General features: G+C 43.6%; 1 protein-coding gene across 2 annotated transcripts; it reads left to right on the top strand.

Moving 5' to 3' along the window:
* The first annotated feature begins 21,550 nt into the window (after positions 1-21,550).
* LOC115745839 (bifunctional monothiol glutaredoxin-S16, chloroplastic) lies at positions 21,551-24,013 on the top strand. 2 transcript variants are annotated; one of them, XR_007199167.1, is made up of 3 exons: positions 21,551-22,009; positions 23,096-23,699; positions 23,740-24,013. XR_007199167.1 is itself a non-coding variant. In XM_030681448.2 (2 exons), the coding sequence occupies exons 1-2, from the start codon at positions 21,614-21,616 to the stop codon at positions 23,597-23,599; spliced, it is 900 nt and encodes a 299-aa protein (XP_030537308.1). In that variant the 5' UTR covers positions 21,551-21,613; the 3' UTR covers positions 23,600-23,787. The 2 variants fall into 2 exon arrangements, 1 of the variants encoding a protein (XP_030537308.1); XM_030681448.2 differs by having other exon boundaries at positions 23,096-23,787.
* The last annotated feature ends 59 nt before the right edge of the window (positions 24,014-24,072 follow it).

The raw sequence follows: 24,072 nt of genomic DNA, 5'->3' as shown, positions 1-24,072 counted from the left end.
GGGAAGTTGGCGTTGACGCCGTGCGCTGAGACGGTGGCTTCGGGTGGAGCAGCGGCAATTGAGCGGGGGCGGTGGGCTAGTCGTGGGTTCTGGGACGTACGGCTAAAGAGGAAAGAAGGCAAAATTTGAAGAAGTAGCGATTAAAATTTGAACATCTAATGTCACTCCGTCATCTTTGTCGGATGGTAAATTGAAAATATCACTGTACCTCTAAATTAATGAACACTCAATCCATTTTCAAGCCAACCCAGTTCTGGGATTAGTCGATAACCTCGGCAAATGTTCTGGCCATCCATTTCTGTTAGTAGGTTTTCCTTGGTTAAAAACGAAAAACATCCTTTACCATTGGAGTCCCCAACAATGACCCACGAACATACAAGGAACGCTTATCATGATTGGCTGGTAACACATCCTTCATGGCCAGGCCGTTAGGGATTAGCGTAGGTAGTTGACAAAACGATGAAAGCACCGAGGAACATCGTACTAGAAAGAGATAATGACACAAATAATCCATAAACTTTAGCCTAATGTGTATTGTGAATCATGAACTTTTATTCCAATGTGTAATATCGTCCATGAACATTTAATTTATTCAATATAGACTTTAAACTTTTAGTTTATGCTCAATCCAGTCCCTGAATTACATGACATGTTTAATGTTGTCCTTGAACTTGAATAATAAAAAGACAACATTGCATATTTTCAAATAGTTTATGGAATAAACAGAACATGTATAAAAAAGTTCAGGAACCACGTTAAGCAAATTTAAAATCCGGAAATGACATTTCACTTTGCGTCAAAATTCATGCACTACGTTGCATATTGGCCCATGGTTGAAAGATCATCCGTGACATTTCTCCTGCTAGAAAATCACACCCGAGGGGTCAGCAAATGTAGGGTCATCATCAGTTGCTATTTGCTATTCCAAGCTATTCCAGATCTCCCGACCCCACGACCCCCAAGACTATGTTGTCCTTTTTGATCTAAACTGGGTAACTCACGCACTCGCGGAATCGCTGTCGATCCAAAGTGGGGACGTGCCTTGCAAATGCAGTCTTCAATGTAGTCTCCAAACATTTATAACTTTGATTCCTGTTAATACTTTGGTTGGAAGATGTCGACGGGAAATCCTATATTGCCATATCAGCACAAGGATGACTAAATCAGATGTGCTGACGTAGAAAATATATGAAGAGCGTCAAACAAATTCGGAAATGACATTCGTCAGACTAAGTTGAAAGCCGACATTGGACACCAAATTCAAGTCCCCATCTCATTCCCTTCCCAAACTGATTCAATTCCAAACCAATTAATTCCTACGTTCGCCACTATCTCCGGAAGCACATCCCTTTGTATTTTGTGATTGCTCAACGTGCATAGAGCTTAAGAGCTTATCATATAGTGTGGAGAAAGTCATAGATGGTATCGGAATATCAAGTGATTGTACACCTAATTAACACAAAGTTAATAAATGCTATAAAAAAATATGTTTCGTGAAATAAAATTGTTAGAAAGCCGAACCCAAAAGCTTAAACCGATAGGTGAAAGGAGACCACATGAATATAAAGAGCATGTAAGACCCGTTGTTAGGCAATGTGGGACAACAACTTCAACACCACCTCTCATGTGCAAGTCTGATTGCGAGCATCACGTGGAATTCGACTAATGGGGGTCAACAGAAACTAATGAAAATCATAGCACTTAATGCTCCGTCCTCCGCGGTTGTTGCGCTTGCGCACCTCCACACTGTGCGATCATTCCAAACACCTTGCCATTGATGTGCCATTGATGGTAAATTCTAAATATCAATTGACTCTGGAATTACAGATACTCATTTCTTTTTAAGTCGAAGCAATTTTGAGATTAGTTAATACTCACATCGGATGTTTTTCGATTTGCATAGGAGCAACAGATTAGCCACGGCACTTGTTGCATTTCCTCAAGGTTGTCCTAAAGTTCCTCCACCGACTAACGGTAAGTAATCATCTCCCAAGATCTCGGTCAAAGCAGGCATATGTCGCAGGTGAGTAAATCCGTGGTTAAAAAAGACTTCCTCTACCAATCGAATCCCCTACAATCGCACAAGAACATACAAGAAGACACTTCAATCATTTGCTGGTAACTCATCTTTCCTTGGCAGGCTGTCAGGAAATAACATTAACTATAGCTAGTAGACAATTTGGGGTAAATAGAGAGGGTCATCATTGGTGGGTAAATGACCACCCAAGGCACAACCCGTCAGATTAGGCCGGCAAGGGTTGCCGACCCACGGGCGAGAGCCGACGGGGCAGGTGACCCCGTCAAACCCTAGGCGAGGGCTTGTGGCTCTCGCCCTCGCTGGTGACGGCGAGGTGGTTAGGGCCCTCACCTGCCCTCACCATGGCCGGATTTGGCCGGGCGACGGCCCTCGGTGCCCGGATTTGGCCACGGCGAGAGCCGCGACCCCCTTGCCGTCAACTATGAGAGTGAGGGCTGCAACCCCTCGCTTGAGGCTGCGAATCCGGTGAGGCCTCCGGCCTAGAAGCCAAAAACAAAAACAAAATGAAAATAAAATAAAATAACAATTCAATTTTTTAAATAAAAAATAGTTAAAAATTATCCGCGTTATCGTTGGCGGTGCCACGTAAGGCGGCTATCGTTCACGTCATCGATTTTCAATCGGTAGGACTGAATCGGTAAAAAGGTTTTGGACTAAGTTGATAAATTTAAAAGTTTGAGGACTTAATTAGTAAAAGTGTTAAAAGTTTAGGACTTTTTTGACAATTTCTCCGATGAAAAATGAAGAGATGGTATTAGTAGCGCGGATTTAACTCCAAACCAATTGATTCGTGCATTTGCTCGTGTCTCTAAAGGCACATCCTTTTGTATCCTTATTGTAACTTTACTCAACTTGCATAGAGTTGAGGAGTTTATCATAGAAATCCGAAAAGTCTTAGATGCTATTAAAACATCACGAGACTGTTCACCTAATTGCCACAAGTTAACAAGTGCTATCAAAATATATATTTCCCGAGAAAATTACCCCATTAGTCATGAATATTATTGTATGGATGCCAATATAGTCCAAATTTTTTAATTTTATCAAGTTAATCATAAACTTTTGTATGAAATTTCAATGTAATCATTCCAACCAATTTCGCTAGAAATTGTTGACGAGATGGTCTAGTCATTGTTGGCCACCCAACACAGCACACCACCACGTCGCCGATTTCTGGCGAAAATTAATCGAAAGGACTATGTTAGAATTTTGCGCAAAGATTTAGGACTAAATTGCAAAATGAAAAGTTTAGGGGTGCATTGACATCCGTACAATAGTTCAAAACTTATTGAATAATTTCCCCTGTATTTCTTGGAAGGAAGCTAATGAAATTCATAGCACTTAAGTGCTTCATCATATATGGCTCCGTGGCTAAATAATCATGTCATGCTTTGAAGGGAGATTTATTAATAAAGTTATAAACCTATGAAATTATGCCAATTTAGTTCTAAGCTTTTTTTTTTACTAATTGAGTCTTAAACATTTTTCATTTTTTACAATTCAATCAATCTTGCCAATTTTGGCAGGAAATCAACGATATGAACGTCGACCATCCTACATATGGTGCCTAACGCTGATGTAGATAATTTTTAATATTTTTAATTTTTTTTCTCTTTCTTTCTTTCTTTTTATTCCTTTCCTTCTTTCTCCAGCAGGTTGCCATACCTCGGTGATCGGCCAGAGGTGAGGACCGGTGAGGTTTTAGCGAAGCTTACCCCCACCGGCCAATTGTGAGGACAACCCTCACCCAGCCATGGCAAGGTTGACCTTGCCTAGCAACGGTGAGGCTCGACCTCGCCGGATTTGTGCAAGGCTCGATCTCACTATCTCTAGTGAGGGCGGTGTTGCCACGACCGGGCAAGGCTCGACCAGCCGTTATTGGGCGAGGTCGAGCCTCGCTAGAAGCGGGTGAGGCTCATTTGGCCCTCACCAGTGATCAATGAGGATGAGCTTCTCTAGAGGTCAACGACTAGTTGGAGGAAGAAGGAAGATAAAAAAAAAAGAGAAAAGAAAATAAATAAATAATTTGAAAAATATCAAGAAAAATTTCAAAAATTGTCCACATCAATGCCGGCTACGCTGCATACGACAATCGATGTTTATGTTAGTAATTTCCTGCCAAAATTGGCCGGATGGGCTAAATTGCCACAAATGCAAAATGTTTAAAGGTCGGTTGGCAAAAAAGTTTACGATTGAATTAGCACAATCGCAATAGATTTATGACTTTTTTGATAATGCTCTATACTTTGAAAACACCTAGAATCACTTTCATCCAAAAAGATTAATACGGCAAGAGAGAAGTCCAATAACCTCGGTAAAATACTTAGCGAGGACTCAAGGAGATCATCGTGGTTTAGTTCCAAAGTATGAAAATTGTATCAACATATAATTATATTTGTGTTGACACCTAAAACAATTCGAGAAGGCTCGTGACAAGCACATGAGGGGGCGATAATCAGCTATAGGAAGGAACATCGAACCAAGGTACGTGCCGATCAAAAAGGGTGCCACGTGTCAAGGTAAATTCTGGCGTCACTTCCTTCCAGAACAAGAAAAGCGTGCAAAGGAGGGCCACGATCGAAGCAGTTACTAAAGATTGGCGGTAATCCCCACGAGGTAAAAAGAAAAGGCGCGAAAACTGGAAAACCGTCATCCACGTGGCTTATGAAAAAGGATGAAGCGTGAGGCTAAAGGAACAAACCGCTTGACGGTTACCAAATAGTTTGCCTATAAATACCCCACAGTAGCACAACAACACACAACACACACAACAAACATAAAAACACCTATCTTTTCAACTAGCTCTTAGCCTTTAGCCTAGCCTAGTTATAGTTTTTTTTTTAGATTCCCGTCGTCGATTCAATTCCGGCAAGTTTCATATCCAGAGTTAGGTGTCGTCGATTAAATTCCGACGTTTGCTCACTAGGTTCAGCACCGTTGATTCAATTCCGGTGTTGCACCCTTCATCCATCTTGTCCAAGACCGTCGATTCAATTCCGGTATTGTGTCTTATAATCCCCCGTCCAGTGCTGTTGATTGAATTCCAGCATTGTGTCCTATAGCATTGCCCGATCCCGTCGATTTAATTCCGTAATCGTGTCGAAATTTGCTATATACTTCTACTATTGCACATATTGGGCTGTCGAAATTGTTGAGAATCATGAACGCGCCTCTTGTGTTAATTTACTGCATTTGACACTCTCTCGTCCAAAACCGATCCGAACTCCTTTTTGGAAAACGAACGAATTAAGTTCGATAAAAGATTCTCGCGTTAGCAACCTCTTTTGGGCTACGGTCATTTTGGACCCAGAACCCATAACCAAGAAAGCTCTATCGAAGGATTTCGACGCGCAATAATCTTTTTTGGCACGCCCGGTGGGACAATTGGTGTCGGTTCAAGAGAAGTGTTATGCCACGCACACGAGGACGTAACAACTTAGACGGTGGTGGAGACGAACCCCCGGAAGAAATGCAACGAATGGAGTCATCCACGGCCCATCAAGAGGACGTCGAGGTCTCTCGACAGAGCATCGATGAGCCAAGGAGAAATCCGGAAATGATGTCCGTCATGTTAACATCGATAAGTTGCACCATCGAAGAAGCCCAAAACGAGTTTGCTGATTACATGGTCCAGCGAATGACCGAGGTTGTCGGGCCGTTAATCATCAACACATATCACAAATGTGCTGCAGGATAGCATGGGGTTACGATCAACCCACCTCATGTTCAAGAAGGGAATAGTTTTGTACCAGCAGCAAGTGGCGGGTTACCAAGAACGACACCGCCAAATGTAGGCCCCGTAGGACAAAATACTCAGCCTTTAGCACCTTGGCGGATTCCGCAACGAGGGGAGGCGCTACCAGCCAACGAACCTAGACCTCCGGTAAATGCAGATACGTGTATGTTCCCTAGATATCCTATTCGACAAGATATGCCCATAGACACGCTTATGTTTCCGGGACACCCTGTTCGACAAGACGAGAATATTGCTCGTCAAGAGGTTGCTGCCAAAGATAACCCCGTCCCTGTCAATGAACAACCGGTACCCTTGATCATCGAAAATCGGGGCGCGTACCCTTTAGGGGGTAATGGCGAGCCAAGAGGCGGGACCAATTTCCCCAGGTCGGGGGGCCAGGAGAGTTTAGACATCAAGCCATACGACCCGGGTATCAGCATATGAATCAAGTTCCACAACCACCGGGTCCCGAGCCTATGTTCCAGCCTGTTGTGCAACCTGTGTATCATGCACCACAATCCGGATATCAAATGCCATATCAACCACAAGTACCATCAGCCGGATTCGACTAAGCACCCGTATACATTGACCTAATGGTAGGATACCGAGCTGATGTCTACCGAAAACCATACCCCGATTGGATGGATACGATCCCGTATCCGAGAGGATTTAAAATACCCGAGTTCACACTTTTTACTAGCGAGGATGATCGGTCCACGTATGAACATTTCAATCGTTTTCTAGCACTATGTGGAGATGCTACACATGCGGATCACTGGAAGTTAAGGCTCTTTCCATTATCCTTGTCAAAGACAGCCTTTACATGGTATATCGCGCTACCACCCAATTCGGTGTTGACATGGGAGCAGATGGAACGTTTGTTTCATGGCCGGTTTCAAAGAGCGGTGTCGAACTTGTCAATGACAGATTTGTCAACAATAAAGTAAATGACAAATGAGACTATCGACCGCTTTATTGCGAGGTTCAAACGGGCTAGGAACAAGTGCTTAGCTCCTTTACCCGAAAAAACGTTCGCGGAGTTCGCCTTCAACGGGTTGAAATTCAAAATACGAAATAGGATGGTGGGACATCCATGTGCAGATCTGTTCGAATTATCCACGATGGCAGCGGAGCATGAAAGTCTGCTCAAGGAAAAAGACAAGAGGCATACTCGGAGAGGAGACATAAGTTTTGTCGAGCCGCCTGATTTCGATGAAGAATTAACGGATCTCGTCGAAGTAGCCGTCGCCCGCTTAACCATCGACAAGCCATATACTTGCCAAGCACCGAAACCAGCAAGGATGAAAGAGAAGTCAACTATAATGGCTAAAGCAAAATAGGCAATATACTATTCATTCGATGCGAACCGGGCGGAAGAAATTTTCGACATATTGTTGGGCGACGGACAAATCGGACTAATGGAAGGACAGAAGATACCATCCAAAGAGGAATTAGCAGGGAAGAAGTACTGCAAATGACACCATTCGTGGAACCATAACACCTCGGATTGTTTAGTCCTCAAAAAGAACATTCAAGAAGCAATTCGACAAGCGAAGATCAAATTTGCTGAGGACAAAAGGAAGCCCCCGATGGATGTGGACACCGATCCTTTTCCAAGAATGACTAGGATGGTGTCTTTAAAGCGATCAAATGAAGGGCATAAGTCACTAAATTTATGCGCTCATTGTAGACGAAAATTGGGAAACACGAGTACACCCAAAGAAGGGTACCAAAAGAGTAGTCAAACTAGTCAGAGAGACAAGACATCTCTTTGCATCGAAAGTACCAAACCTCGGAGAAGTCCCAACCATCAGAAAACTTATAAGTCATTCAAGCAGAGATATGATGAGGGGGACCCCACAATTGGTACTTTGGGTGAGCCAAGTGGCAAGTTCGATTATTACGTAAGCTATGGTCCACCACCTCCATATCCTTAAGAAGAAATCTCTTATTGATGGGGAGAAGAGTTCGATAGAAATTTTCGACGAAACCCCCATGAGCCACATCGTCGACGAACTCTTAAGATACCAAGTAACCCCGTAAAGGGATCGTGGTATGAGGTAACGGAAGACCGGAAAAAAAGAGAAAATCATGACCCGAACTCAAAAGAGAAAGGTGCAGAGAAACAATAAAATTCGCAAACTACGGCAATAGGAGATCTCGATCGGCCATGAATCAGTAGTAACAGCTCCTAACCACACCAAGCTTCGGAGGACAAGAAATTTGGTTTGGCGGCGACGACCGAAAGAAACACAGCCAGCTCAAGAAAAAGAGGACAAGGGTGCAAAGCCACAAAAATCATTTGCGTCTAAATTCCGGTTTAAAACTCCTGTTAGCGTGTCAGTATCCCCTCTAAGCTCTTGTATGGTACAGGTTAAATTGCCATACGAGTTTCAACTTGAGTCAACCTCGGCTGATGGCAACAACGAAGAAACGACACAAGAGAAGGAAGGAGCTCGGTTTTGCTTCAACAATGAAGAAACCATGGAATTCGGAAAACCCATGAAAAATGTCTCAAATCATTTGAGGTCGCTCAACATAAATGCCAAGATCAACGGGCGACCCGGAATGAAAGTGCTGGTAGATGGAGGATTAACGCTAAATTTTATTCCGTACCGCTTTTTCAAGAAAATAGGAAGGAATGATGACGAGATAATCCCATTGAATACACGGTTCTACGATTTCACCGGCGAGATTACTCAAGTAAAGGGAGTATATGTCGCCGACCCGACCGTCAAATCTAAAACGTCGAGGACGTCCTTCTGCGTCGTGGACGCTAACGAGACTTATAACTTGCTGTTGGGACGAGATTAGATACATGAAAACCAATGTGTCCCATCAACACTTCACCAAATGTTGTCGTTCTAGAATGGGAACAAAATGGAATACGTAAAGGCAAATCCTCGGACTTGTGTTACTTGGACTCGTATATCCAGTAGGGACAAAGTGATGCCGGATAAATGCCTACGCGTATCTAAGCCGCCTGAAGCGAACTCAAGGGATATTACATTCTGCCGTTTCGACAAGGGAAACACCGAGTGGATCCCAAGAAAGGAGCCGGTGGAACCAATCGACCAGTTTTCTGATGGAAACTCACTCATTTACACAAAACCTCGCTAAAAGGTATGCGGTCTCTTGGGCCGAGCAAAATGGTCAAGCTAGCCAGCTTACGGATGGTATTCTGGATTTCGAAGAATCCCCAATTAAAGAGGACGACAAAATAATCCAAGCTCAAGACCCGCTGGAAGAAGTTAATCTCGGAGACGAGGCCCGCCCTCAACCTACTTATGTCGCCCAATTGCTCGATCAGCGATACAAGATTCGAATGGTAAACCCGTTGAGGAATTATAAGGATTGTTTTGCTTCGAACTACCATGAGATGCTTGGCCTTTCGAGAAGTATAGTCGAACATCGATTGCCAATTAAGAGGGGATTTCGACCACACCAATAGGTCGCTAGAAGGTTCGCTCCCGAAGTGATCCTTAAAATTAAGGAGAAAATTGAGTGCCTCCTTTCGGCCGGATTCATAAGATCAGCAAGGAATGTCGAATGGCTGTCAAATATCGTGCTTGTTAAGAAGAAAAATGGTAAACTCCGAGTATGGGTTGATTTCTGCGACCTCAATACGGCCACCCCAAAAGATGAGTACCAGATACCCATAGCCGATATGTTGATCGATTCAGCCTCCAACAATGAAATGATGTCCCTCATGGACGGACATTCCGGGTATAATCAGATATTTATAGCAGCAGAGGACGTTCACAAGACAGCCTTCGGATGCCCCGGGGCCATTGGCACGTTCGAATGGGTCGTCATGCCTTTCGGATTGAAGAATGCCGGCGCTACATATCAAAGAGCAATGAATTACATTTTCCACGATATGATTGGGGAGTTCATGGAGGTCTACATTGATGATGTCATTGTCAAGACAGACCAGGTAAGTCATCTGGACTACCTAGAGCGAGCTTTTGAGAGAATGCGCAAATTTAAGTTAAAGATGAATCCTTTGAAATGTGCTTTCGGGATAAGAGCTGGCAATCTCCTAGGTTTTCCGGTCCATCGAAGAGATATAGAAATAGACATAAATAAAGCTAAGGCTATTTTAGAATTGTCATCTCCTAATAATAAAAAACAGCTGCAAATGCTAATCGGAAAATTAAATTTCTTGCGGCGTTTTATAGCTAACTTGTCGGGAAAAATTGAAGTTTTCTCCTTGTTGCTCAAATTGAAGAATGAACAAGAGTTTGTGTGGGAGGAAAAGCATCAAGTGGCTTTCGACGGGTTAAAAGAGTATCTCATCAAGCCACTAGTGTTGATACCATCGAAGGCCGGACGGCCATTGAAGTTGTACTTGTCGGCCGCCGATACAACAATAGGGAGTATGCTGACTTAAGAAAACGATGAAGGAAAAGAACATGCCGTGTACTACCTAAGTAGGATGCTCAATGATGCCGAGACGAGATACACGTCCATCGAAAAACTATGTTTGTCATTGTACTACGCCCGTACAAAATTACGATATTATATGTTGCCGACTACGGTACATGTAATTTGCAAAACAGACGTGATTAAGTACATGTTGTCCAGGCCGATCATTAGGGGCTGGATTACAAAATGGGCGTTTACTCCGATAGAAATCGATTTGATTTATGTGCCGCTCAAAGCAGTAAAAAGGCGGGCAATATCTAATTTCATTACCGAATACCCGTCGAGCTTAAAAGTCGAGGATGATGAAAATTATCTTGGTATTGCACCTTGGATATTATATTTCGACGGGTCGGTGGCATCCGGTTCAGCAGATGCGGGAATCATGGTTATATCACCCTTTCGACAGAAAACAAAGCTCATATTCGGGCTTGACTTCGAATGCTCGAATAACCAAGCCGAATATGAAGCCTTAATCGTGGGATTGAATGTGCTAATTGACATGGGGGTCGGGTCAATTAAAGTGAAGGGCGATTCCCAACTGGTGATCAAACAACTAAATGGTGAGTATCAATGTTTGAATGAAAACATCATTAGACATCACCATCCGGCGAAAGAATTATTGTCGAAATTCGCCGAGCACGAACTAATCAATGTTAAGAGAAGTGAAAATTCAAAAGCCAACAAATTGGCTCAAATGGCGTCGGGATATCGCATATCGAAGGAGCTAGCAGATCATATTATTACCCGTGTAAGGACTTTACCGTCGATAAATGCCCGGGTGATGATGATTGAGAAATCTGAAAGCTTAGGACAAACCAACAGCCAACAAGATTGGAGAATCCCTTTGGTAAACCACTTGAAAAACCCAAGTTCTAGCAAGAAGGATTTCAAGAGAAAAGCCCTAAAATATCTGTTGATTGACAATGAGTTGTATCGAAAGACAATCGACGGATTGCTTCTTAAGTGCCTAGGGCGGGAGGAAGCAATGCTAGCCATGACGAAAGTCCATGAAGGAATCTGGGGGGTACATCAAGTTGGATTAAAGACGAAGTGGTTATTAAGGCGACATGGATATTTTTGGCCAACAATCACTCAAGACTGCATTAACTATGCTAAATGGTGTCAATCATGCCAAAGGCATAGACCCGTTCATCGAGTACCGGCCGCATTCATGAACCCAATTGTCAAGCCGTGGCTTTTTTGGGGATATGCGATGGATATAATAGGGAAAATTTATCCTCCCTCGTCGAAGAAGCATAGTTTTATTTTGGTGGCCACAGATTACTTCACAAAGTGGGTCGAAGCGGCATCATACAAAAGTGTAACACAAAAACAAGTCGGGGAGTTTATCGAAGAACGGATTATTCATCGATTTGGTATTCCAGAAACTATCACTACTGACCAAGGGACAATCTTCACAGGGCAAGAAATATTAGATTTTGCCAAGTCTAGGGGTATCAAGATGATCCATTCAATGCCCTATTATGTCCAAGCTAATGGCCAAGCTGAAGCTTCTAACAAAATAATCATTGAATTGATTAAAAAGTATTTGGAGAACAACCCAAGGGAGTGGGACTCACTACTTTCGACAATGCTATGAGCTTATCGGACGTCCAAAAGATCAAACACTAGAGTTACTCCTTATATGCTAACGTATGGACAAGAAGCCGTATTACCCTTGGAAATTACCGTGCGGTCATTAAGAGTAAAGCTCCAAGATGACATGGCTAAAGAACAGTATGATGAGATGATGTACGCCAACATTGACGAGTTGGGAGAAAATCGAGCCACGGCGCTGGAAAAGTTAATGGCTCAGAAGCGAAGGGTTGCCAAAGCTTACAACAAACACGTGAGAACTAAACGTTTCGACGTGGGAGATTTGGTGTGGAAAACTTTTTTGCCTATGAACCTCAATAGCGAGAAGTTTGGCAAGTGGTCATCAAAGTGGGAAGGACCATATTTGATAATACATGTCTTCTCGGGAAACGCGTATCGAGTAATGGAAATCGATTAAAGAGAACTACAACGTTCGATCAATGGGAAGTATTTGAAAAAGTTCTACCCATCAATGTGGGAAATGCGAGAAGAGTCAGAAGGCAAGGAGTAAGAAAATTCAGTCTCATTCATTAAAAACCTTCATATATCCTTCTTTTCTCTTTCTCTCTCTCTCTCTCTCTCTCTCTCTCTCTCTCTCTCTCTCTCTCTCTCTCTCTCTCTCTCTCTCTCTTTTTCTCTCCTTCTCTCTCTCTCTCCTTCTTTATCTCTCTCTTGCTTGCCCCAGCAGACCCTCATTGAAAATGCTCCTTGAAACAAACGACGAAGCCCCGTAGCCGGTCTTCCAGCTTGACGTTCTCCTCCCTCGCACGGTGGTAGGTTTCAGCCAGCCCCTCCATTGCCGCCTCCAGCTTGTCCTTCTCGCTCTCCGGCCGCTAAAGGTGCTCTTTCTGAGCCTACATAAGACCGCTGGTGGAATCCAGCATGGTCTTCAGACCTTCCGAAGGGGCCTCAATGGAGGCCAAGGACCGGCTCTCACAAGCCTCGGCCGGTTCGTATTCCCGCTGCTCGAATTCCTTCAAAGGCCTTCGTAGATATCACTGGCCGGGAGTCAAGCGGTCGGAAACAATGTTCCGAAGTTGGAGGACGCTAGCGTGAGAAGCATAGAGGGCCTCCTGGACATTGCAGAGCTCCTTGTACACCACCTCACCGTTCTCAATCTCTTCGATTTTGCACCAAACTTCATGTTCGGTGAGATCGTGTTGGGACATGGTCGCCAGATTCCGGCGAAACCTCTCCAGCCCATAGTCGAAGAGCGTAATGAACTCTTCATAGTCAGATCGGAACGGGTGGTAGGAGAGGAGATTTTGGGGTGCGGAGCGGTTGAGCGGGGCGTTCGGTTTCTCAAGAGCTCGAGGTTTCACCACTAGCATGGTGTAGGTGTAACTTAGAAGAGAGATGATCTCCCTCCAAATAGCCGAAAACTCACGGCTAAAGCGTGTATGGGGAGATGAGGCCGAAGAGGAAGACGCACGCTCCATTAGGGCTTTGAGAAGATTGCTCTAACGATGAAAGGCAAAGGATTTGGATGAGGACTTACCCCCGGCAAGTGATGTTATTTAGAGATAAAGGTCAAGGAACAGTTCATCCCACGGTGCTGAGTATCCGCCCACAACTTTCCGATGATCGAAGCAGTAAAGTTAGTGGGTGGTTATCGAGGCGAAGAGGTATATCACGATTGGTGAAGTACATAAATAACTATAATGACGCGAGTGGCGGGTTTTCCACTAGCTATTGACCACGTCGAACCATCGTGACGATTTGAATTCAGAAGGAAAATTGGAAATGACGTCTTTCATTAAATACCGCATGGAAAAAAGGTGATCTTGAGAAGATCATGTCATGATGGAATTTAGAGCATTGACACTAAGATCGAAAGTTCAATGATGGATTAAGATGATAAAGACAGGTGGCACTAATATGGGGCTAGCAATAGCGGACTACAACACGTGTTGTTCGAGACTCAAGACAAAGCTATGAAGTTGCATTTCACTATTGCGGTTGGCGTTAACAATCGCTTCCTTTTGATATTTGGCCTGTATCATATCAAGGTGCGGTGATTCGCAAATCGCCTCTTCTTGTTTGACTACCTTCAATTGTGCAGATAGGGCTCACAGGGTGGTACAACCGTCACTTTCCAAGGTATCAAGAACACTACGCCGACAAGCCGCCTTATTATCAGCAATGAGAGAATCTACCTCCAATTTATCGATGATTGCCAATTCACGCAGCCTCGTTCTAAAGGATCTTAAAGTCGAGCCAAATGTAAGGAAAAGTTCATTAATGGCAAATTCAAGAGCACGACATTGGATCGGATAGGGCAAATGGACCAAGAAAGTGAGGAGAGCCTTGATCTCATCTTCGACAAATGCTCTATTACATATATCGGCATACCTTTTCCTCAGTAGCTCATGAAGGTGCAACCATTTAGCACGAAGAAATGGGTAATCGTAGTGAAGAGCATTCGATGGGCCAGCTGAAGCACTCACCATGTTCATATGAACAACCCACGATTTATTTGGCATGTCATCCGTGCGGCCGTCAGAAGCCGATGAATCATCTCGAGAGGAAGTTAGATCAATACTTACGTCAAGTAAGAATGCAAAAGAAGTGTCTACCTCCATCGATAGGTTGTTCATATACATATAAAAACGAAGGGCTTACCTCCATCGATTGGTTGTTCAAGTATAATGTTCGGTATAATAAAAGGAGCAGGTTTTCTTAGAGGATGCAACAAACCCAATGGGGTTCGATAAACTTTCGGAAGAATGTCCCTCGTGCGGGATGGAAACAAGGAGGATCGGTAGGAGAGCCACCACTTGTCGAAAAATGAGGAACTATAAGGATGGCCAGAGAAGCCGATGAACACAAAGCGCTTGAGAACAGCATGTGCAACTTCGATATGGCCCACCATGTCGGTTACATCCCCCTTGCAACCAGAAAAAGGGAAATTCATGGAATACACTACCGGCATTGAAATTCCCTAAGTAAGCCCGAATTGGCGAGTACAATAATGAAGATTATAAATTTCGAATCCCGATGAGAATTCACCACCGCGCGATAAATCATGGCTAAGTCAGCTGGGACTAACACGCTCATCCGGAAAAGATGAGAATCGGGATCTGCGTTGGAGGAGCTATAGACATCATCATCGACAGGTAGCCTGAAAAAATCAAAACTAGTGAGAGATAACAGTTCAATGAGGAAGTCATCGAAAGGGTTAAGGTTATCAAGAGCACAGCGAAGGATCCGATTAAATGTCGTAGGTGCACCATTTTCTTTAATCTCCGATGGCTCAACCGTCAAAGTAAGCGCTTGATCAAAAAACATATGAGGGAAGTACGTTCGGAGCCAATAATGCAGGATCCATAAATGACCGGAAAAAGGAGTAGGATGTTTATCCATCAGCGAAGATTGAGCATCCGACAACCCTCGATACAATGCAGCCAGGAACATCCGGCCTAGTCCAATATCAACACCACATGCCGGTTCATATGCCATATCAAGGAATTTTGAAGAAATTCGACATGTGGGGAGACAAAAAACATATTTGTAAAGCCAACACGGAAGGAAGGCTATATGTTCCCCGAGAAAAATGGGTCCTGAAGATTTAGCATGACGATCCATGAATTTGCCATATGGCAGGTCGAGGCAGCATGACATATTGTGTAAAAATTGGTCGCTTGAAGGTCGAGTGTCACTATCGATAAACGGAGAAAACCAGTTAAAAACCAAATATCAAGAAGGGTAGGGGTCATTGGACCAATAGGCAAAAAGAAACAATTCGATGATGGTGACCAAAAACAACACTAGCTGCCAATGAGGCCATACTCGGAGGGATCAATGGATATATCGCAAAATGATAACAGGACATCTATCTTGGCCTGTGCTCGGATAGTAACCGCCTTCCCTTCCGATCGTTTGTACCAGTTATAAAATTGATGGTCGAAGGATAGATATGAAGAAAATCTATAATTATTCAACAAACAAGCAGAGGTACAAATGATAGATTGCTCAAAGGGTAAGATTTCTTCGGAGCAACGGGGAAAGCAATTAATCGGTGAAGGAGGTGGCAAACTTGTGAGATGCGGACCCAAAATGATGTGACCATTGCTGGGTTGGTGATCCATGAAGGATAATGAAAGTTCCCTTCTAGCTTCATTGTGAGAAAAAGCGTCGAAGCGCGACAAGTAGGAAGCTGAGTGAGTACTCATGTGAACTCTATAGTAAAGTTCGTGTGGATTGGCATTTGGGGGCAATCATTATTTATAAGGGATTTTGAAGTAACCGACTCGGGATGATGATGGCGATTACTCAAACGTGGACAATTACATGGATCGTGGCAAAATGCGATACGAGAAATAAGGAAGAAAAAGGGGGAAATTTCATTAATGATTATCGGGATACAAGGCCGTCTTGATCCCCTCAAGCAACTCATAGAGTAAATGCTCAAACTTCATATTTTTATCTATGTACATATTCTTAGTGCGACGTCGATCTATTTCCGCTTGCACTACCCGAGCGCAATCGGCTCGTTTCTTCTCTTCTAAGGAGGCTACGGACGTCTTCGATTGATCTTCTATGAAGGATCGACGAGAGAGTACAGCCGATCGTCGACTTCGAGTCTCCTCTAGTTCTCTCTCTATCGCCAGCCTTTGTTGCTCTAGAGCAGCTTCCTTCTCGTCCAAGGCAACGAGCTCGTCAATGGCAAATTGAAGGGACCGCTCCCCTTGAGTCACAAGTTGTCTCGCTTCTTGGGTCCCGGAGCTAGGAGAGAAGATGTGATCGGGAAAGTTCGATAAGGTAAGCATCTTGTCCCGACATTGTTGAAAATGCACAAAGAGAGTAGGAAAATGTTCCAAGAATGCTTTCAACCGACGAACTAAACTTGCGGGAAGCTTCTCACCGATTTCCTCTTTAACTGACCACTCCATCACGGATTTAATACTTTGAATATTCGATAGATTGTTGACGAAGGAGGCCACCCCCGAATGAACAAGGTCCAGGGAGCAAGACAGCATAATTTCCAATTTGTTGAAGGTCTCTGAGCCGGAGGATCCGCTTGATTGAGGCATACTCAAGTGATCCGAAGATCGGGAAGACCTAGCAAGATAGGTTTGAACGTCTTCGACGGGCGATAGAATGAGGGGAGCAGCAGGGAGATCCTAGATAATGTCCGCGAATGAAGGATCTTCAGTTATTATAGGATCTTCATCCATCGAAAGAGCTTCGACCATCAAAGCCGGAACAATGGCAAGGGCTAGCGAAGAAGACTCCTCTTGAGGCTCTATAGGCGTGAGCGAAATGGTAGGGTCGGTCGAACTTCCAACAATGGCAATATGGCCGGGCCTCCCAACAGGTGGGTCAAGACTCCCAACAGGATCTTCAAGACAAATAGTCCGAGGAGCTTCGGCATGCTGAAGAACCTTCGGAGATGCCATCGGAGATTTGCTCTTCTTTGCTCCCATCTTTCGCCGTTTAAGAGAAGTAAGCGTTTCCTCATCGGCTTCGTCATCTGAGTCGTCGCTTAACAGCGAAGATAAAGTAAAGTCACTCAAGGCTAGTAATACCGAGAGAATTAGGAAGAAAGAGACTTACTAGAAACAATCGTTGAACGTTTGCGACCACCAATTGAAAGGGTTTTGGTTGCACCCTTCTTCCCGATTTTCTATGAGGCGTGATCGAAGAGCAGTATCCGGCTATCCTTGAGTATGAACGAGATAGCATCTTCAAAAGGGCTCTCGAAGGCGAAGGACGTCCACCAGGTCGTAAACTCGGAAGTCACGCTAGGATTAGAACGTAGTGTTGATGAGATGTCCACCGAAAATCGCCGATACATCACCTTCGTGATCTCGGAATAGCAGGCGAACGGTCCATCGACCTTGATATTATAAACCTTCTTGTCCATAGATGGGAAATCCATAAGATAAGGTATGGGCATAGACACACCCTGTCGAAGGCCGAACCGCCTAGCACGGTAATGAGGAGAATATGGTTCAAAACCGGGATAGAATCTCCCTTTAAGACAAAGTCGGATTGGGAGATCTCGAGGGAATAGGACAAAGGTCCAAAAGTCACGATGATTGAACCGTTTCAAGGTTCGAGAACTAAAGCAGGAGTCAAATTCACCCGAGCGATAATGGAAGAAATCTATTCGATCAGCCTCATAAGATAGAAGCTATCAAAGGAAGAAGCGGAAAGGTTGAATATCACCAGGGGCCTTTGATGGGGCAGCTTGGAGCGATCGTATACCAAGCTTTAAAGGGACCCTATTGGGATCAAAGGAAGGAATGCTCTCGAACAAGAAAGGAAGATAGAATGCAACCCAGGCTTGAAGAATCCAGAGCGGACTTGACAGCACGCTGTCTTCCTCATAATTTGACATTAATCGAGCGGCATAGGAAATACTTCCATACAAAGACGCCAAGGCAAGAGGACCAAGAGCGACAAGAGTCCCTTTCACTAGAAGTGAGGCAAGGTCAAAGTAATCCTTAGACACTTTAAGGGTCGGGCTAAAGAATAGATATTTCGACAGCCAAAAGAGAAGGAAAGTCGTCCGCTCCTCATGGGTAACAGCCCCCGATGTTCTACAATGAGTATTGATAAACTTCCCATAGGCAAGAGTATCATCGGCGATGGGACAGCCCTTGGTTTTCCCCAGGTTTTTGACAGAAGTCCCATAAGAAGAGAGACCAACGATGGCAAAAGTATCTAGAAGGGTTACGGACATGGAACACCATGGGAAGAAAAAGCAATTGATAGAGGAAGACCAGAAACTTATAACAAACCCCGGTAAGCCCCTATTCAAATCGTGGAATAGCATGCTAACCTCAATCATTGTCCTTATCTGTGTTGTTTCCCAAAAGGCGACTGTTGGGGTATCATCTTGAAGCCTGTGAAACCAAGCATAAGCCTTGTCATCAAATAGTGGAAAACTCCTAAATCGCTGAGCCGACATGGACCAAATATCATTTAGTGGAGAGGCTTGAATAGGAAGTTGTTCATCCGCCCGCATTAGGAAGCAAGATTGAAGAGACGCTGGAACATGGTGATGATCGTGAAGGCCGGGTCCAAGAATGAGACCGGCATATTCTTGTCGAATGTTCAATAACTTAAAGAAACAATGGTCAGCATCATTACTATTGATGATATCATCGAAGCGGGCGATGAACTGGTAAGAAAGGAACTTAGGGGTTTCGGTCGCCATGAAGGTTTGGAATGCTCGAAAAGGGTTTAGAGAGAACCTTGGACACGAAAAGACAACGAGTGAAAGCTTTTTCAAGATCCTTAAAAGCAGGACGAAAAGGGCCGATACACGGTACGAAGTCGAAGGGATTGCGTTTCGGGAAAAGGGATCAAGGGAAAAGCGTAATCATCATTTTTACAATTGGAGACCATCAAATCAGACGAAAATATTTTAAAAGAGGTAAATCGTCGATTTACATATTTTAAAGGGGGCATGTGTTGACACCTAAAACAATTCGAGCAAGCTCGTGACAAGCACGTGAAGGGGCGATAATCAGCTATAGGAAGGAACATTGAATCAAGGTACGTGCCGATCAAAAAGGGTGCCACGTGTCGGGGTAAATTCTGGCGCCACTTCCTTCCGAGATAAGAAAAGCGCGCGAAGGAGGGCCACGATCGAAGCGGTTGCTAAAGATTGGTGGTAATCCCCACGAGGTAAAAAGAAAAGGCGCGAACACCGAGAAACCGTCATCCAGGTGGCTTATGGAAAAGGATGAAGCGTGAGGCTAAAGGAAGAAATCGCTTGACGGTTAATAAAGAGTCTGCCTATAAATACCCCGCAGTAGCACAATAACACACAACACACACAACAAACACAAAAACACATATCTTTTCAACTAGCTCTTAGCCTTTAGCCTAGCCTAGCTATAGTTTTTTTTTTTAGATTCCCGTCGTCGATTCAATTCCGGTGAGTTTCATATCCAGAGTTAAGTGTCGTCGATTAAATTCCGACGTCTACTCACTAGGTTCAGCACCGTTGATTCAATTCCGGTGTTGCACCCCACCCTTCATCCATCTTGTCCAAGACTGTCGATTCAATTCCGGTATTGTGTCCTATAATCCCCCGTCCAAGTCTGTTGATTGAATTCCAGCATTGTGTCCTACATCATTGCCCGATCCTGTCGATTTAATTCCAAAATCGTGTCGAAATTTGCTATATACTTCTACTATTGCACATATTGGGTTGTTGAAGTTGTTGAGAATCAGTAACGCGCCTTTTGTGCTAATCTATTGCATTTGATACTTTCTGTCCAAAATCGATCCGTAACTCCTTTTCGGAAAACGAATGGATTAAGTTCGATAAAAGATTTTCGCGTTAGCAACCCCTTTTGGGCTATAGTCATTTTGGGCCCGGAACCCATAACCAAGAAAGCCCCGTCGAAAGATTTCAACGCGCAATAATTTGTTAGGACCCATCGTCTGTATTCACACGCCCTTTGTGTGTGCATAGTAATTTCCGATTTCGAGGTAATAATTGCTTAATGTATTACACAAAGTAATCTATCTGTAGAGATAAGAGGAGAACGGGCATTAGTAGGTGGAGAAAGGATGGTGACTAAAGATTAAAGGTACCGAAGCAAAAATTAATGTAGGCCACAGTCAAAGTCAAAGTATAGGTTAAAGTTTTTTTATTTAATTTCATTGATAGCCCTAAGTTTTCATTATTGTATGAAAGTGTTATACGACGGAATGAAAGTGAGATAAAAAGGCGTTTTGACTAAACATTCTGAGAAAATTACAATAGTCGAACGGCCACAGTCAAAGTCAAAGCATTTACCATTTTTCTTTCTATGTTTTGTTTTAAAGACATTTTTTGTTTGTATCTATTTTGCTTCGCCTTTGCACAAGTATTTACCTTTTTATCTTTTCCTTTTACTGTTTTAGCTCTTTCGTCGTTATAGTTCTTATGCTGCAATTTATATGGTATTTTCTTAGTGTTTGTAAGGTCTTATGTGGTGATCTATAAAAAATATGTTGTATTTTTTTCTCCATAAATAACTGTTGTATTAAAGCAGTCGGAAGCACTGATTTTAGACACGGAAACAGTCGGGCTGTTTTTTTTTTTTTTTCAAACAATAATATAATTCTTTTTGCTGGAGGATTATCTGTCAAACATATTCAATTTCATAAAAAAAAATTGCTTTAAAAAAGGAGCAAAAAGAACTTATTTAGGGTTAGAGGTAAACATGTTTAAAACCTGTTCAATTCCCGGTTCTATGCAACTTGGAACTAGCCATTTCTAGGAATAGAATCGGGGAATCAAATCGATTAAGGTCGGGTTTCAATTTTCGAGACCGTGAATCAGATTGGTCCCTTTCGAATCCGCCAGGTAAACGAGAACTAGCTTGATTGGTCCACCCTAACAGATTTTGCACCCAACTATAAACAAGACCTTTGGGCGCATCATCAAGGTCGTTCGTTTCATTTTAGGAGTGAAATTTCTATATCTGTTTGGGTGGCTTAAAAAAAAAAACACCTCGATTCGAGTTGTATTTACATATTTTTGATCGAAAGTAGAAAAAAAAATATTAATTATCGAAAACTCGAAAATAAAATTAAGTTACCAAAAGGATGGTTTAGTACTTTTGAGATTTTATTATTTTTTCACATCATCAATATAATTCATGATAATCTTATAATAGACTCATCTAAAATCTTTAGATGACACCAATAATGTCCTTGGCCCAATCCCAAGTGGGGCTGGGTCCAATAATTTCCAATCTGAGAAACTCGGCCTTTTCTTCTGCTGGATTAGCTTTTTTCTCTTTTTCATTCCTCTTCTATTGGAGTCTTGGTCTGCAGTTTCTTCCTGCATACGCTCTTCTCCATCAATGGCCACTCGAACAGTCGGCCTCTCTTCCTCGCCTCTCCGTTCACTCACTTCAAGCTCGTCGCACCCTCCTCCGACAAGAATTACTCCTACCCTCTCCTTCGCCTCCCGCCTTAAGCCTGCCCTCGCTCTCCCCTTGCTCTCTGCGACGCCTCGCCGCTCCGCCCGTCCTCGCTCCCCCCGCGTCTCCGCCGCGCTGAAGAACCTCTCCGAGACCGTGCCCGTGTCGGTGCCTGCTGATTCCGGTGAGCTCGTGCGGAGATTTCCCTCTGCCTCCGGTGTTTACGCCGTCCACGACGGCGAAGGCGGGCTTCAGTTCGTTGGAATCTCGCGGAACATCGCGGCCAGCATCGCCGGTCACCGGAGATCCGTCCCCGAGCTGTGCTGCTCCGTTAAGGTATGGTTTTGACAGTGAATAATGAATTGCGGGCCGGTGGTTGGGACTTCTATCCAATTGGCAAAGCCAGTGAAATCCTTAAGAACTTCGGATCAAATGAATTGCTTTTGACTGCACTTTCTGCAGTTAAACGGTGCTTGAGTTAGTACACCAACTTGAACTGATTCTAGCAGGCCTGAGACGAAGACATGGAGTTACAGGGTTGAAGAATTTTAGGTGTTTATGTTGCATCAGATGGTTTTGGCATAGTCCAAGAGGATGATATAATCAGTTAGTCATTAGTCGTTTAAAACTTCGTTTGCATTTTGGTCTTTGAGATACAATTAATCTCGATTCTAGAACATATTGGGAGGGAAAAGGTGGTACATCGATTGTAGAGCACATCACATTGATCTCGGTGATTGTGCATCGGAAGGAAATGGTTAATGGACAATGCAACAAGTCCGAGTTGGTATATCCTGGGTGTGGAGCAGAGAATATGCATCACATACAAAAGCATGATACGAGAAGAAAATAGTCCTAACTTAACTCTGATAAATTGAATAAAGAGAAGCCCGTGCCTACTCCTAGACATGTGGTGAAATGTCACATGGTGTAGAACACTGTATCTCCTGTGATTCTTAGTGTTCTTGTTGGGGCTTCCTTCTGTTTCTTTACATTTCCCAAATTTTATGTGGTTATTAGCATGGAGACAGGCAATAATTAATTGTCTTACAATTCATAAAGGAAAAGATTAAATCCAAATTCACTGAGCTCTACGCAGAGAGATGAGAGGCAGGACATGAACTTTTCCGGCACAACGGGTTCACCTATCCCTGAGTTTGTTAGATGATCTTCAATACAACTTATGGGATGGCTGGGCCAGTTGGGGCATAACGCTATAATTCTAGCTCAGTAGAGCAGAATCAGAGAATAAGAAGCATAAAAATTTTTTGAGCTTGGCAAAAAGAGTACTTTGTCTAGTCAACTAGACTTGGTAAACGTTGAAGCTTTTTGTTTGGCTCCATATTTGGATATAATTGTGAGTTTCTTTCTTTTGATTGGATGGCAATAGTCAGTTCTGAATCTTTTGATATACCTTTTCAGGTTGGTGTTGTTGATGAACCTGATAGAGCGGCTCTCACTCAAGCGTGGAAATCATGGATGGAGGAACACATGACAGCCACAGGGAAGGTTCCACCTGGAAATGAATCAGGAAATACCACGTGGATCCGGCAGCCACCCAAGAAGAAGCCTGACCTTCGCCTCACACCTGGCCGCCACATGCAGTTAACCGTCCCTCTGGAGGAACTGATTGATCAGTTGGTCAAGGAGAACAAGGTGGTGGCTTTTATTAAAGGATCAAGAAGTGCTCCAATGTGTGGGTTCTCTCAGAGGGTTATCGGCATCCTAGAAAGTGAAGGGGTGGATTACGAGAGTGTTGATGTGCTCGATGAAGAGTATAACTGTGGCTTGAGGGAGACGTTAAAGAAATATACTAATTGGCCCACATTTCCCCAGGTCTTTGTGGATGGCGAATTGGTAGGGGGCTGCGACATCTTGTCCTCTATGTTCGAGAAGGGTGAGCTCTCTAGCTTGTTCAAAAAGTAAAGCATAGGATTTTGCGCTACTACTTTCATTTTGGATCAGTTGTGGTGGATGGGGTTGGCAGTCCATGAGATATAGCAAGTGAATGCTCAGAGAGCTCGCTATGGGTCAACTTGGGTCAATTGTTTTGCTGAGTTGCCCAAATGTAAGCAATTATTGAAGCAGATCGAATAGAAATCATCTCTCAGCAAGTTGTCTAGGCTTGGTCAATTTTCCTCTTCTTGCCTACTTCAGCTTGATCTTGGTAAGTTTTCTCCCTGCATATTGCTACTATTCCTATGAGTGTGAGAGGATTCTAAGAGACTAGAATGCATGCTATTTTTTGCACTGTTGGAAGGGTCACACAGGATACTGTTTTATCTTGTAGTAATGTTTGCTTGATGAGAGTTCATTATATACTCGATTAATATTTGCAAGCGTCATGACCTTGTAAGCCCAGTTTGTATAGGAGTGCAGCGCTTTACGTGTAGCTCTGT

Source organism: Rhodamnia argentea, chromosome 7, assembly GCF_020921035.1.
Source record: "Rhodamnia argentea isolate NSW1041297 chromosome 7, ASM2092103v1, whole genome shotgun sequence".
In the NCBI taxonomy this organism is placed as follows: domain Eukaryota; kingdom Viridiplantae; phylum Streptophyta; class Magnoliopsida; order Myrtales; family Myrtaceae; genus Rhodamnia; species Rhodamnia argentea.
This window is presented reverse-complemented; position numbering and strand designations above follow the sequence as displayed.

Coding starts and splice junctions, on each gene's coding strand:
- LOC115745839 (XM_030681448.2), top strand. CDS start 21,614: ATGGCCACTCGAACAGTCGGCCTCTCTTCCTCGCCTCTCCGTTCACTC. Junction 22,010..23,095: donor AGCTGTGCTGCTCCGTTAAG/GTATGGTTTTGA, acceptor ATACCTTTTCAG/GTTGGTGTTGTTGATGAACC.